Raw genomic sequence first — 17,076 nt, 5'->3', positions numbered from 1 at the left:
CTGTGATATTTTGAGTACATCAATACATTTTTACATCATAAAGTATCGGCGTAGTGTCCCCCTTTCCTAAATAAAGGATGTTGATATGGATGCAAATCACACATAGATAGCAGTGTTGGAGGACTTTGTCCTAGAAGTAAAAGGGAAGTTTTCATGTCTGAGCAGGCAGCTCAGTATAAAGGTGTGATGTTGTATTCAGTACAGGAGGTTTATATGTCATTTTACCCCAACAGAAAGTTCAGTATTAGGGTGTGATGTCATATTCTATATAGAATATTTACATGTCATGTTATCCCAGTCTCTACACAGGCAGAAGATAAGCATTTACTGTACACACCTATCAATAAACCGAACAAGTCAGCACAGAAGAACAACACAACCACCACCAAGACCCAACAAGGTGGGAATTATATCATCACCTAAATACTAAAGAGGACCTGTTGTTCAAATGTAAACCACCCAATGTTAATTTTACAGTTGGAGCAACGTCTAAATTCTGATGCACACTAACCACTTTATACATCTTTAGGAGAGAATCAGCCAATGAGGTGAAAGTTGGCAGCGTAGGCATTACTCTTAGAGCTGATGAGTAAAGACAGGGTGTGTTGTCATATCACGCCATCACTCAGAGCCATTGTGGTGAAAGCAGTGTGTTATACACAGTTAGTGCATAAATGTATTATTTTCTCAATTCAAAATTATTTTTAAAATCCTTTTATGTAACATAATTTGAGGCAATGTTCTGCCCCTTCAACCAAACTGTTATAGACATTGCCCCAGGAGTGTACTGTATACAGAGGTCCCTACAGTCACTTAGCCACCCGGCTGACTTTTCAGGAGAACTCCCAGACATGCTGACCTGTCTCTGCTGTCCTCTCTCCTTTCTCCTGTGCCATCAGAAAGGGGTTTCTCCGTGTGTTGTGGGGGATCCTTCCAGCACTCGAGCCCCAGGCCCGAGGTTACCCCAAAGACTAGGGGCACCTTCAAGGGCCCCCGACAGCCTCCTCAGCACTCCATCTCCATATTCCACCCGACTGCCCCCTACTGACCTGACTCATGCTTTTATATGAGGTAAACAGACCCCCTTCCAGCCCCTTTCTGCTGGGGATTGGTCAAGGACCTCATAAATATGCCAAGCAGCTCTTCCTGGTTTCCACCCACTACATCTGGAAGCTTCTCCAAGGTTCCAGAACAGGGAGAGGCACCAGAAAAGCTACCTGATGAGTCATCCAGCCTCCCAGCATCACTCTACCCTGACCCAGATTCAGCCCAGGCCTAGCTCTCAGCCAAACCAATTTGCCTATACTACAACTACATAGAACACTAGCTACAGAGTGCTACACTTATAAAAGAGAGTTTCCAGGAAGTAGAGACATAATTGGACCACATGAGTATCCATGCAGGAGCTGCTGCTGTATTTCATCCAGACCAGAAGAAGAGACTATTAGGGAAGTGTTTCTGAGTTCTTATAGTTTTATTGTTGCAGTTTATGTGTTGTTAGGTGTAAGTGCCCTTTTATTTGTTGCCCCTCCTTTGATGATGTAGTGGGTGAAGTTAGTGTCCTTGTATATGCCCCACTGTTGGTGGGCCCTGGTGGAGTTTGGGTATGGAAGAAAGACACCCCTGACCAGCATATTGTAGTGATGTGCTGTGAGGAATGAGAGAGAGAGGGCGCTCTTCAGGGCTGAACTTCCAAGGTGATCAGTGAGGAATGATGGAGAAACCTTGCCACCCCTGACCTTGGTCTAGCACGTCCTGTGGCTTGGTTTAGGTAACAGGCCTCAGGCTAGGAAAGGGGTAAATGGGGCCTAAGGTCAGGAGAGTGTGACACAATATGGTGGAGTTTCTCCATAAAGGCAGGTTTGTGACTATCCCATCTTAAAAAGAAGTGGGGCAGGACTTGGGGAGGACAGCTGCCTGATAACCCTTAACCCTTACATACTGCATGTGTGTATCTGAAGTCTGGTGACAGAAGTATCTCTGTCCTATTGGTATTATCTCACATGCAATGTGCTAGATAGCTAGATCTGTGCAATTGTATGTGTGTAGGTATATTATCTGCAGTATATTATTAGGTAAACATCTTTTTTAAAATAGAGTTTATTTGCAGCTTTGTTACCTTTTTGTTATTGGCTGTTTCTTCTTCTCTGGGATTCTCTAGCGAGCTTTAGCGCAGAGCTCAGTGAACAGCATAGGGTAGCCAGGTTGGACATCTGTCAATCTATAGGCAGCCCGAGGTTCAGTTGCATGGCAGATTGGAAACTATTAGGGACTGAGTAATAGAACAAACACTAGAGCTGGCTACAATGAAATATAAAAATACTGTATTCATGGAATAGAAGAGTAATGTGTACAGAGGCCCCTACAGTCACTTTGCGTACATCCAAAGATGATACTTGGTGTGGCATGTTATCATATGTCTCCTATACATCACACTTCATTTGTCTCCCTTCTTTTCAGAACATCCTCCAGCCTATGAAGATCTTAATATGCTCCGCACGTCTACAGAAAGTGGACATATCAGACCGAAGATACTTTTGTTTAGACAAGGTGAGTCTACAGACAAGGGACATAAAAAGACCTTCATCCATACTAGGTGAAAAATGACATACAAGACCAGAGAAGCATTCCCACACAAGGTGACAACTGACATGCAGTGAGGGAAAAAAAGTATTTGATCGGCTGATGATTTTATACGTTTACCCACTGACAAAGAAATGGTCAGTCTATAATTTTATTGGTTGGTTTATTTTAACAGTGAAAGACAGAACAACAACAAAAATATACAGAAAACAAATTTCAAAAAAGTTATAAATTGATTTACATTTTAATGAGTGAAATAAGTATTTCATCCCCCATCAATCAGCAAAATTTCATGCTCCCAGGTGTCTTCTATACAGGTAATAAGCTGAGATTAGGAGCACTCTCTTAAAGCAAGTGCTCCTAATCTCAGCTTGTTTACCTGTATAAAAGACACCTGTCCACAAAAGCAATCAATCAGATTCCAATTTCTAAACCATGGCCGAGACCAAAGAGCTGTCCAAGGATGTCAGGGACAAGATTGTAGACCTACACAAGGCTTGAATGGGCTACAAGAGGGTGACAACAGTTGGTGCAATTATTCGCAAATGGAAGAAACACAAAATAACTGTCAGTCTCCCTCGGTCTGGGGCTTCATGCAAGATCTCACCTCTTGGAGTTTCAATGATCATGAGAATGGTGAGGAATCAGCCCAGAACTACACGGGAGAATCTTGTCAATGAGCTCAAGGAAGCTGGTACCACAGTCACCAAGAAAACAATTGGTAACACACTATGCTGTGAAATACTGAAATCCTGCAGCGGCCGCAATGTCCCCCTGCTCAAGAAATCACATGTACAGGCCCGTCTGAAGTTTTCTAATGAACATCTGAATGATTCAGAGGAGAACTGGGTGAAAGTGTTGTGGTCAGATGAGACCAAAATTGAACTATTTGGAATCAACTCAACTTGCCGTGTTTGGAGGAGGAGGAATGCTGCCTATGACCCAAAGAACACCATCCCTATCATCAAACATGGAGGTGGAAACATTATGCTTTGGAGGTGTTTTTCTGCTAAGGAGACATTCACCAAATCAAAGGAACGATGGACGGGGCATGTACCGTCAAATCTTGGGTGAGAACCTTCTTCCCTCAGCCAGGGCAATGAAAATGAGTCGTGGATGGGTATTCCAGCATGACAATGACCCAAAACACACCGCCAAGGCAACAAAGGGCTCAAGAGGAAGCACATTAAGGTCCTGGAGTGGCCTAGCCAGTCTCCAGACCTTAACCCATAGAAAATATGTGGAGGGAGCTGAAGATTCGAGTTACCAAACATCAGCCTCAAAACCCTAATGACTTGGAAAGGATCTACAAAGAGGAGTGTGACAAAATCCCTCCTGAGATGTGTGCAAACCTGGTGGCCAACTACAAGAAACGTATGACCTCTGTGATTGCCAACAAGGGTTTCTCCATCAACTACTAATCCATTTTTTATGAAGGGGTCAAATACTTATTTCACTCATTAAAATGCAAATCAATTTATAGCTTTTTTGAAATGCGTTTTTCTGGATATTTTTGTTGTCATTCTGTCTCTCACTGTTAAAGAAAAAAAAAATGAACATTAAAATTATAGACTGATCATTTCTTTGTCAGTGGGCAAACGTACAAAATCAGAAGGGGAGCTAATACTTTTTTCCTTCACTGTATAAGATCAAAAACACATCCCCACTCAAGGAAGTCTACAGAAAACGGACATATCAGACCAAAGAAATGTTTGTTTACACAAGGCGAGTCTACAGACAAGGGACTGTCCCCACACAAGGTGGCAAATGACATATTAGACCAGAGAGACATTCCATACACAAGGTGACAAATGACATATGAGACTAAAGAGACATGTCAATTGTCACCTTGTGTATGGAATGTGTCTTTAGTCTGATATGTCAATTGTCACCTTATGTATGAAATTTCAGACTAGAGAGACATTACCCACACAAGATGACAATTGACATATCAGACCAGAGAGACATTCCTCACACAAGGTGACAATTGACATATCAGACTAGAGAGAGGGTCCCCACACAAGGTGTCAATTGGCATATTAGACTAGAGAGACGGTCCCCACACAAGGTGACAATTGACATATCACACCAGAGAGATGGTCCCCACACAAGGTGACAATTGACATATCAGACCAGAGAGACATTCCCCACACCAGGTGACAATTGACATATCAGACCAGAGAGATGGTCCCCACACAAGGTGACAATTGACATATCAGACCAGAGAGATGGTCCCCACACAAGGTGACAATTGACATATCACACCAGAGAGCTGGTCCCCACACAAGGTGACAATTGACATATCAGACTAGGGAGATATTCCTCACACAAGGTGACAATTGACATTATAGGCTAGAGAGACATTCACCTAAACAAGGAGACAACTGACATAGACTAGGTGACTTTGTGTATCCAGCTTATGATGTAATCAGAGGTTTTTATGTGACACATTAGTCCAGAGGCGTAACTAGAACCTTCAGGGCCCCGGTGCAAGAAACCATAATGGGCCCCCCTTCCATCCGAGCCCCGGGCTTCCAATTTTGGGAGAGTGTCCATGGACATCCTCCCAAAACCGTGCTTCCTGCATGACCCCTGGGACGTGCATCCAGAGCAATCACATCGGCCCTTTACCATGTGATCATCTGATCACATGTAAACAGACTTGCCGGTTATCCACAGCCCTTTCCTCACACGCTGTGTCTATGTGAGGAAAGGACTGCCGTTAACTGTCAAGAATGTCAGTAAATTGTTTACACTGATAATCAGTGCCCCAATCATCAGTGCCATCTATCAGTGCCCATCAGTGCTGCCTATCAGTGCCCATCAGTGCCTTCCATCAGTGCTCATCAGTGCCTTCTATCAGTGCCTTCTATCAGTGCTCATCAGTGCCCATCAGTGCTCATCAGTGCCTTCTATCAGTGCTCATCAGTGCCCATCAGTGCCTTCTATCAGTGCCTATCAGTGCTTTCTATCAGTGCTCATCAGTGCCTTCCATCAGTGCCCATCAGTGCCTTCTATCAGTACTCATCAGTGCCGTCTATCAGTGCTCATCAGTGCTTTCTATCAGTGCCCATCAGTGCCTTCTATCAGTGCTCATCAGTGCCCATCAGTGCCTTCTATCAGTGCTCATCAGTGCCGTCTATCAGTGCTCATCAGTGCCTTCTATCAGTGCCTTCTATCAGTGCTCATCAGTGCCCATCAGTGCCCATCAGTGCCTTCTATCAGTGCCCATCAGTGCCTTCTATCAGTGCTCATCAGTGCCCATCAGTGCCTTCTATCAGTGCTCATCAGTGCCTTCTATCAGTGCCTTCTATCAGTGCTCATCAGTGCCTTCTATCAGTGCTTAGCAGTGCCTTCTATCAGTGCCCATCAGTGCCTTCTATCAGTGCTCATCAGTACCTTCTATCAGTGCCCATCAGTGCCTTCTATTAGTGCTCATCAGTCAGTGCCTTCTATCAGTGCTCATCAGTGCCTTCTATCAGTGCTCATCAGTGCTCATCAGTGCCCATCAGTGCCTACTATCAGTGCCCATCAGTGCCTTCTATCAGTGCCTTCTATCAGTGCCCATCAGTGCCTTCTATCAGTGCCCATCAGTGAATGCTATCAGTGCCCATCACAGTGCATGCTAATAGATCCCATCAGTGCCGGACAGCACGGCTCTGAGCAGAGATCGTGTGTCATATAACAATAGCACAGAGAGACACCAGCGGCGGCATTAATGTTCTATTTGTCGGTCCTCTCTGGCACAGATGAGAGAGGACACACAGCTGATCTCACAGCTCCCCCTTCTCCCCCCTCCCCTCTCCTGTGTGCTCCGCGGGAAATGTGAGCTCTTTAGCTTCACACTAGACTACCCGCGGAGCACACAGGAGAGGGGAGGGGGGAGAAGGGGGAGCCGTGAGATCAGCTGTGTGTCCTCTCTCATCTGTGCCAGAGAGGACCGACAAATAGAACATTAATGCCGCCGCTGGTGTCTCTCTGTGCTATTGTTATATGACACACGATCTCCGCTCAGAGCGTGTGTGAAGATCAACCCCGCTGGGCCCCCCCCCACAGTGGCGGAATGCCAGGCCCCGTCGCAACTGCAACTGTTGCGACCTCGGTAATTCCGCCACTGCATTAGTCCCTCTTGGAATGAGAGCAGCACTCACTTCATATTTCTTTAATTAAGTAGTCCAATTCTTCCAGATTCTGATACACCCCCTCCCTGTAGACCCCATGCATCCACCAGGCCAGGAATGTAGAGCTGAGGTCCTTGTTCCCATCAATACGAGTGCAATGTGCCTTTCAGGAGATGGAGGCTTGGTGCCCTTCACCCCTGAAAGTTAAAGTTGAGGACATGTCGGCTGGTTGTAGATGAGGGACACATGTTCTCTCTCCTGCCATTTCCTGACCAGCCTGTGTAAGCATTTGGTATGGGTTTTATTGGGACCCCATGGCTTTTTTCTTTTGTGTGTGAGGTCCACCTCAAAATCCATACCATATTCTTAACTCGCCAGGAAAAAGGAGGCAGCGAGTGTAACCCCCCCAATGCTTGAAACTATACCTGCCATACTCCCTTAGCATTGGGAGGGTGCGCTGCCAAGTGGGGTGCAAAGATTAAGGGGACCTCAGATATCTGACGCTCCACTGTACGTGAATGAGTATGGGGTATATACTTGTTACTTATTCACAAAAAATAATGGAAATAAACACACAGACACCAAAAAGAAATTCCATTATCTAATAAAAAAATGAAAAATGCAACTTCAATCATATCAACCAGCAATGTAGGTCCAAGGCCAATTATGATGAGCAACATGAGTACCCGCTGCCATGATGACCTGTGCCACAATAATATTTTCCCATCAATTGTTCAGCCATAATTTACAGCCCTCAGCTACATGTTGAATGCCAACAAACTTGCCAGGGATCCTGGGTGACAACATATATGGTCAATGATGTCACCCAGGATCCCCACCAGCTTTTTTACAAAGTTATAAACCAGCTGGAAGATGTTATTTTGTGGTAAGTAAGCAGCTGATGGACTATATCTTGGTGAGAACTTTATTGTTTTTCTGAGGCAATCATTCCACACCGAATTTCTGATAAGCTACATACTTCCTCCATCTATTATTATATTAATTTGAGGCAAGTCAGTGGCTGAATTTGTGGAAGCTACCACTGTGTAAGCCATAAAAGCAAACATCACCAGCATGTGTTGATGTCACCAGAGCTGTTACGAAGTGGCTCTGCTTTTTTGACTTTTATAATTGCATTGTGCCATTGGTAACTGGATGATAGTTGCTACATGTAACATTTACTGGAACCTATGAGCAATTACTGGATTTTGTTTGATTCTTATATTGTGTAGCTCTCTGGGACTTTCCCAGTATCCCTATTGTCATCTGGAGGACATTTGTGAGGACAGTTTTGTGAATTTGTTTTTGGAATGGATTAAATTTTCTGATTGGATTCAATTTTGGATTATGTTGTGTTTTTTTTTTAAATTTGATTGGATGTTTTGATTGGATTTGGTTTTTGGAACGGGTTTTTGAAATGTTTTTTTTTTAAATATAATTTATTGGAATTCAATTTTTGTATTGGATTGGATTTTTGTATTGGATTAGAGTTTTATATTTGATCAGATTTTCAGGCTGCATTGATACGCCATACATCCACCAGGAATTTCTGGAACATATTAGGTTTTTGGAATGAAATTGAATGGATTATGTTTCTGAAATGGATTGGGTTTTTGAAATGGATTGCATTTTTTGGATTGGATTGCATTTTTGGATTGGATTTTTTATTTTATTTGAATGAATTGTATTTTTTAAATGGATTTCTTTATATAGAATTTGAATTTTGGAGTAGACTTTTAGATTGATGCAGGCTGAAAACCTGATCCAATCAATTGGAATGTATTTGTATTGGGCTTTGGATTGGATTGAATTTTGGAACTGAGTAGATTTTGGAATGGATTGGATTTTTGGACAGGATTGAAGTTTTGGAATGGATTGGGTTTTCTGGAACATATTAGGTTTTTGGAATTAAATGGAATGGATTGGGTTTCTAAAATGAACTGTGTTTTTGGAATGGATTGGTTTTTTTTAATTGATTTTTTTATATAAAATACATTTTTTGGATTGGATTTTTGGATTGGATTAGATTTTTAGATTGGATCAGGTTTTTAGACTGCATCAATTTGAATGTATTGGGCTTTGGCTTGGATTGGATTTTGGAATTAAGTAGATTTTGGAATGGACTGGATTTTTGAACTGGATTGACGTTTTGGATTATATTTTTTTAATGGATTAGGTTTTTCAAGTGGATTTGGTTTTTAGAATTAAGTGGAATGTACTGGGCTTTGGATTGGTTGATTTGGAATGGAGTAGATTTTGGAATGGATTGGGTTTTTGGAATGAAATGGCATTTTGAAAAGGATTATGTTTTTGAAATGGATTATGTTTCTGAAATGAAATGGATTGGGTTTTTGAAATGGAATAGAACTTTGGAATGACTTTTGGAATAGATTGTTTTTTTCTGGAATGAATTGGGTTTTTCTGGAATGAATTGGGTTTTTAGAAATGGATTTGATTTTTGGAATGGATTGGACTTTTGGAATGGACTGGGTTTGTGAATTTGGTTAGGTTTTTAGGATAAATTGGGTTTTAAATGGATAGGGTTTTTGGACCAAATTGGATTGGGCTGGGTTTATTGTGTTTTTGAAATAGATTGTGTAGATATATTTTTGAAAAAACTGGGCTTTTAGACTGAATTGGGGTTTTTTGAAGTGAATTAGGTATTTAGAATGAATTGGTTTTTTGGATGGGTTTTTTTTATTGTGTTTTTAGGTTGAATTGGAATTTTGAATGAGCTTGGCTTTGGATGGGATTTTGTGTTTTTTTTAATTTTATTTTTTGGGTTGCCTTGTGTTTTTAAATGAATTGAATTGTTTTTTTTTTTTAAATGGATTGGATTAGGTTTTTAGATTGGATCTGGCTTTTGGAATGGATCACATTTTGTATTGGATTGGGCTTTTGGACTGGTTTAGGTGTTTGGACTGGATTGTGTTTTTTTTTTTGGGGTTGTGGTTTTAGGTTGGATTGGATTTTTGAATTGACTGGGATTGTAATTGGATTGGGTTTTTGGATTGGGTTGGGTTTTTGGACTGATTTGGTTTTTAAAACTGGATCGGGTTTTTAGTTTGGATTTAATTTTTGAATGGGCTGGATATTTGATGGCATTGGCTTTATGGACTGAATTTTTTAGAATAGATTTTTGGAATCAATTGGTTTTTGTATCAGATTGGGCTTTTCAATTGAATTTGTTTTTTGGATTGGATGCGGCCTTTAGATTGAATTGAGTTTTTAGACTGATTTTTTTTTTAATTTAAAAAATTGGATTGGGTTTTATGCATAATTTGGAAATGGATGTTTTTTTTTTTTTTTTTTTATTGGATTTGTTTTTTTGATTGGATTGGGATTTTAAATTGGATTACATTTTTTTAATCGGATTACATTTTTTAATTGGATTCATTTTTTTAATTGGATTGGGTTTCTGGAATGGATTGGGTTTTTGGATTGAATTGGGTATTTGATTTTTTTTTGTATTGGGTTGTTTTTTTTTTCTCTACAGTCCTCTGTTCTACCAGCTGAGCTATCAAAGGGAACAATAGGATCATTTTTTTTTTTTTATTACATTTGGATTTTAAATCGGAAATTGACTAAGTTTGTGTTTTGAATTAGGTTTTTTTTAATTGGATTGGGTTTTTTAGTTTTTGGTTTAGATTGGATTAGGTTTTTTGTTAGTAGATTGGGTTTTTTATAAGATTGGGTTTTCTTGGACAGCCTCTATTATCTCCCACGTGAGCTTGATGATATCATTTTGAATGAACTCTTTTATATGAAATAATTTTACAGTAAACATGTAACAGAGGGATCGTCCAAAATAGGGAACAAAGAAAGGCAAGTCTATCATTTTGCTAGGTGAGTACTTGGATCTCTTCAGCTCTTTGGATCTGTTTTGGCACAAAAGCTTGCATATAGGTCTTTCAAAATCAGATGCTGTAGGCACAAGCTTATTAACTGATGAATGCAAGTGATAAATATGAACAGTCTCTCTGCTGATCCCTCCACCGACTTCCATTTGCTAAACATGTACTTTAAAATTCAAAATGCTTACACCAACATACAAAGTCATCCACAACTCTGCCCTGAGCTACATCACCAACCTCATCTCAAAATATCATCCAAACCGTCCTCTTCCTTCCTTCCAAGACATCCTACTCTCCTACTCCCTCATCATCTCCTCCCTTGCTCTCCTCCCATCTTCTGGAACTCCCTACCCCAATCTGCCTGGTTTTATCCTCATCTGTCCAGCTTTAGATGATCCCTGAAAACTCATCTCTTCAGAGAAGCTTATCCTGCCTTCACCTTATAACTAAATGTTTGTTTGTTTTTTCTCCATCATTTCTCCATTTTTCTCCATCTCTACACAGTTATTACCATTTTGTATCACTTGCCCTTCTAGATTGTAAGCTCTCAGGAGCAGAGTCCTCCAAACCCACTTGTCTTGAATAGCGTTCTCCCTATTTTTTAAACTGTTGGTATGTATGACTCCTGTATAATATTAATAATAATGATTAGACTTTTCAGTTACAGAGAGCAGACATGTGATCCTTCTGGTCGGTGTGCTGATCGTCATCTGTCTGATTCTCCTGATTACGGTCATATCTCTGGGGGTGACATGTGAGTACAGACAATGTATCTGTGTGTAAGGAAATACATTTTTTATAGAAGTACTGAGCAGTATAATGTTGGGTGGCTGTAGCTGGAATGTTGGCCCCCGACTGTCTTCATTTGTCATTCAGCATGGAGTTGATTTGGATTAAGTCTCTGCTTCAATTTCCAGGTGGCAATGACCCGAGTGCACGCGATAGATCATCAGGACCATCAGGATCAAATTATTCATCAGGTAATGTGTATGCCCTTCTTTGTCTTCTCATTGTGTAGGTCTTAAAGCTGAACTCTGGGCACAAACCATTTTATTCAAAATATATCTTTTAATAGCCACAAAAGATATAAATCCATTATCTGTCCCCATATCATTGCAAGCTTAGATATTATGCTGTATAAATAGCAACAACATCATTACTGTGCTGTACATAAACTGTACAGAGAGCGGGGCTGTGGGAGGGTCCCAGCAGACTCCACCCACTATGGGCTTCCTGAAGGAAACTACAGGAGGGGGCGGAGACAAGACCAGTCACCCTGCACAAGGAGAGAGAGCAGCAGTGACCGGTCCTTCATTAGGAGAAGCTTCTTCCTGGATGGGAGGTTCAGGGGTTATTTCAAGCTGAAATATTACACCTCTATAGAGGAAATATGCAGGGATTCAACTAAAAACATACCTACTACTTGTACTGCGATAATATTTGTATTTTTATTGAGTAATCATTTCCTTATCAAAATATTCAGTTCAGATACAGGCAGTCCCCGAGTCACAAATGGGTTAGGGACTGCCTGTTTGTTCTTAAGTCGGATTTGTTCGTAAGTTGGAAGCGCATGCGCGGAGTGGCAGAGACGTAAGTTTCCAATGTTTTCCGAGGTTTTCCAACGCCATTTTACAATGTTTTCTGCTGTTTTACGATGTTTTCCGCTGTTTTCCAATGTCGTTTTCCGATGTTCTCCGCTGTTTTTTGCTGTTTTCCAATGTCGTTTTCTGATGTTTTCCGCTGTTTTCCGATGTGCCTGCCGTTCGTAAGTAGGAGTCCTTCGCAAGTCGGAGGTTCGTAACTTGGGGACCTCCTGTACGTAAGCATTGCACAATAGGACAATTCTTTTTTTTTTTTTGTTTGTTTGTTTACAAACATATTTATTGGGTACAAAATAGTGGTACAAGCAATATTATATCATATAACAAAAAAAATGCAATATATAAGATTTCCTAGTGAGGAAAAAATAAGACAATGCATTACATTAAGTATTAGAAGACAGTTCTAAGCTATTGTACATGAAATAGTGATTGTGCATTTTAAAATATAATCTGTGAATAGGAATATTAACAAACAATAGCTTATCCCAATCGGTGTGTTCCTCGGGGCAGTGCTTTAATTATTCTAAGGTTACCAGTTTTAAGTCACAGAGGAGGTCTAGTAGTAGAATTATTGCTCTCGCTCTAATGATCACAGCGATACCTCACATGTGTAGTTTGAACACCGTTTCATATGCGGGCGCGACTTGCGTATGCGTTCGCTTCTGCGTGCAAGCTTGGTGGGACAAGGAGCTTTAAATTCTTTTTTTTTTCTTATTTATTTTACTTTTTATTTTTATACTGTCTTTTTAAAAAAAAATTGGGTAACTATTATTTCTATTACAAGGAATGTAAATGGGGGTCAGTATGGGTGTGAGTGTGGACGTGTGCGCACCTCTTTCACCTGAGCTCCCATGCTGCCTTAGGAATACTAGCTGCATTAAGCGGAGATTACCAAGAATGCAATGGAATGCGCTGGAGCCGAGACCTGTATGTATCTAGCGGCATCTTGAGCATTACCTGATGGGATCCTTTTGAACCCTCCTGGATGCAGAGCGGTATTATTGTGGATACATAGAAGACCCCCTGCTGCCCCCCGCCGTGCTTGATATCAGCCCTGCGAAGAAGCCCTCTATAAAACTTAGAGCAACGCTGCTGACAGGACGATCGGGAGTGCCTGAAGCGACGACTGAGTGATTGACCTGGAGGAGGAGCTGTTTGCTGACCTGTGTGGGCTGCATCCTCATAAGGATCGGGGGGGACCCCTGGAATTGCTGGAGGGAGTGGAGCCACTGGGGGCTGAGCAGGAGCTGGGACGGTGATAGATACAGAAGCTTGGGTCAGAAGCACCCCCTCACCTCCGGGTCTATAGTCTACAGAAGGAGGAGTGAAGGTGCACGGAGATTAGTGGAGCTTGACACAGCCAGACTGGCTGGTCTGGCTAAATTGCAGTACTGGCGAAACGAAAGCACGGGTAGGAGATCTTTTTTTTTTTTTTATGAAAAGTGAAAGTGCTGTTTAGGTCTCTAGCTGCACCTGTGGACTGCCTGCTGTTTTATTTACTTATTTACTTTTGTGTCATATACAAAGTTGAAAAATCTCTTATCAGACCAGTGGAAAAAGAAAAAAAGAAAAAAGAAAAAGACTGTTAAAGTTAGTGTGCTGGACTGTTTGATTGCTTAAACACTGCCCATTTATCTGCAGAAGTCCCCTAAGGGGAAAGAAGGTGGATAAAAACCACTTACTCCTCCATGCTCTTTGTATATACCATAGGTCCTGCTTTGATCTGACCTATAGAGACTGCACCCCCCCCCCACCACCACCACCACCCTTAAAAAGTTGAGGTTTTATTTTTCTCCCTTGGGAAATATTGAGGCTCCCTGCACTAGACTTCCCTGCACTAGACTTGCCAGGAATTACTTATAGCACACTGACAATAGCAATGACCACACGCCGACAAGCTAAGGGAAGCTGAAACGAGATAGGAGGGATACGAGTTTACCTCTCTCCTAGAGCAGAGCAAGGAAGACAGGAAGACATAAGACGTGGGGCTATAGAAGCTAATAGAGACAGTGGGAACCGAACAGACCATAAGTCCCTAACACCAAGTCATGGGGTCCAAGCAGCCGGACGTGCCCATGTAGAGTATGGTAGGGGATCACCAACAACAGGACGGGGGAGGAAGCTTCCCGAGCGAGATATCCCCAATATAGAACAATACCCCCAGAATACGGGAAAAGATACAGCAGTGCGGGGACAAGGCAGCTTGGCACTTGAAGAGGGGGGCCCAATATGGAAGGGGTGGATATTGACCAAGAGGGGTATGGAAATAAAGACAGAGAACTGCAAACAGCAGATACCCTGACATTAGATCATAGCCTCCCTAAACTCTCAAATAAAAATAACAATGGATGCTCCATCTACAAATGGGGACCACGTGACAGCTGAAAGAGAGGACCCCAGATACTGAAGGAGGAACTAGCAGCGAGGGAGAAGAACCAAGCAATGGCGGGTCCAAGTTATGGCTCCAGGATACAAGGAGAAAACCTAAGCCCACAGGACAGAAGCCCCATAGGCCTATCACTGATAGAGGGGGAGAAATGGACCCCGGTGCTAGGGGGAGGGGGGGAAACAGAGTTGGAAATTAGGGAACTTTTGAGGGCCCTTCCTACAAAGACTGATATCCAACAGCTAATTAGTGCGGTGGAGCAGGCCTGTCAGCAAGCGGTAGAGGACTTAAGAGAAGATACACAGGCATTGGGGCGTAGGGTAGAAAGTGTGGAAGAGAGTCAGGAGGTAATGGCACAGGCAGTGGCAGAGAATCAAGATGCGATTAAAGATCACGAGGATGTCCTAAATTCATATAAAGACCAATTGGACGACTATGAAAATAGAGACAGAAGGCAGAACAATCGTATAAAAGGGGTACCCGAAACAATCCAAACATCCGAATTAATCCAAACATCCGAATTAGCCTCAGTTATCCAAAAAGTATTTGGTCAGATTTTGGGGACCTCGGCACCTGAATGTATTGAGATAGATCAGATACACCGAGTTTCCACATACACTACCCAAAATATGGAGAAACCCAGGGATGTTATATGCAGAGTACATAAATATGCATAAAGGAAACCATTATGAAAATGGCCCGCAGTAATCCTGAAATCTCCTTTGAGGGCACAAATCTATCATTGTACCCAGATCTAACATGCAGGACCTTGTACCAACGCCGAGCAGTTCGGCCCTTATTGGAAGCACTGCGCTCAAAGGAGGTGAATTATCGATGGGGGTTCCCATTTAGTCTGACGGCCTCTAGGAATGGCAGAACAGCAACTTTACGTACTAAAGACGACCTGCAGTTTTTTGTTGAAACATTGGATCTTCCATTAGTAGACTTTACAGACTGGAGGACATACAAAGCAGGGACCAATAAGGGTCAGCGCAGAAATTATCAAGGGAGGCATAAACCCTTATAAAAGATTAGATGTTCTAACAGATGGTTTATTGAATGAGAAAGAAGAGGAGCTTCCCCAAAGCTCCTAAAGAAGGAAGGAAGGGGGAATTATTTTTTTTCCTTCTGGTTTTTGAAATATGTTATATGTGTTATAAATGTAAATATATGTATGTGGAAGAAACTGCTTGATGATGCGGGGGAAAACATGTATCTGGGCCATTATCATAAGCTACAATATGGGGGGAGGATGTAGGGGGCACTTTTAACCTTAAAAGGGTTTTGTGGAGGTTACAGCTAGAAAACGCAGATACCGGGAGAATATAAGAGAATGGCGCATGGGGGGGGAGGGAATTAGAGTGGGGTACTTAGGGTTACTCTGTCTCTTTAGGACGGTCCCGATATAATGGGATTGGTTGAACTGGTATCAGTAAGGGGGTGGAGAGGACCGGGTACAGGGTGTGTGCACGGACCCCTCTACCAGTTAGTTGGGATGCCGCGAGGGGGAGATTTACTTGGAGTATCTTTGGGGGAAAGGGGGAGGGGAGGGAGGGGGTGGTATAGAGGTTTTTCCAGGGGGTCTCTTTTTTTTTTTTTTTCCCTTTTTGGTCAAGGGGAAAGAGTACAACAAGATATGGCTGGCATTTTGAGAGATGACTACACCATTAAAAATTATATCATATAATGTGAGGGGACTGTGTTCACAGTATAAAAGGGGCCATCTCTGGCAAGAACTACACCACTATGCTGTGGACATAGCCTTTTTACAAGAAACACATTTCAGGGAGGGGTCTATACCTAATATGCCTGGACACATGTTCAACCATTGGTACCATGCAACATCACCTATTGCTAGAGCAAGGGGGGTCACAATTGCTTTCAAGAAAACTTGCCCATGGGTATTGATATCTGTACAAGCAGATAGAGAAGGTCGCTTCCTGTTTGTTAAAGGTACAATACATAGTCAGCGATATACATTTGCTACAATTTATGCACCAAACACAGGGACAATTAATTTTCTTACCAGAATGTTGAAGATGTTGGAGAAATTTAGGGAAGGTATTTAGGGAAGGTTGTTTGATCCTGGGCGGAGATTTCAATATTGTTCTGGATCCAGGTTTGGACACAACATCAAGGAAAACATCTCTATCATTTAGAGCCCTAAAACACTTAAAACAACTTTAACGCACCCAACACTTGGTAGACAGCTGGCGGGTAACGCACAATGGAGTAAAGGACTACACTTATTACTCTAAAATACATAAAATGTACTCGCATTTCGATGTATTTATGGTAGATCAATTTTATTTGGAAAAGGTCCGAAACTGTACCATTGAGACCATAACCATCTCAGACCATGCCCCAATAACGTTGACACTCTCTCCGATCCAAGAAGGATATATAGAACGTACGTTGCGACTGAACGAATCAATATTAGATAATAAAAAGATAGCCAAGGTCAGTTAAAATAAGGGTTTATTTTGAAAGGAATACACCAGGCGAGGTGTCAAACCAGGCTGTGTAGGAGG

At 41.9% G+C, this 17,076-nt stretch overlaps 1 protein-coding gene across 3 annotated transcripts in view; it reads left to right on the top strand.

Moving 5' to 3' along the window:
* Positions 1-17,076, top strand: part of LOC141123223 (uncharacterized) — an 89,757-nt gene that overhangs the window by 38,807 nt on the left and 33,874 nt on the right. The window contains exons 4-7 of one of the 3 annotated variants that reach the window (XM_073612040.1): positions 299-400; positions 2,461-2,550; positions 11,226-11,312; positions 11,476-11,538. In XM_073612040.1, the coding sequence (XP_073468141.1) occupies positions 299-400; positions 2,461-2,550; positions 11,226-11,312; positions 11,476-11,538 (342 nt within the window). Of the gene's footprint in view, positions 1-298; positions 401-2,460; positions 2,551-11,210; positions 11,313-11,475; positions 11,539-17,076 lie in introns of all 3 variants that reach the window. The other 2 variants (XM_073612039.1, XM_073612038.1) reach the window with 2 other exon arrangements.

This window comes from Aquarana catesbeiana, linkage group LG01 (genome assembly GCF_042186555.1).
Source record: "Aquarana catesbeiana isolate 2022-GZ linkage group LG01, ASM4218655v1, whole genome shotgun sequence".
Taxonomy (NCBI): Eukaryota; Metazoa; Chordata; class Amphibia; order Anura; family Ranidae; genus Aquarana; species Aquarana catesbeiana.
This window is presented reverse-complemented; position numbering and strand designations above follow the sequence as displayed.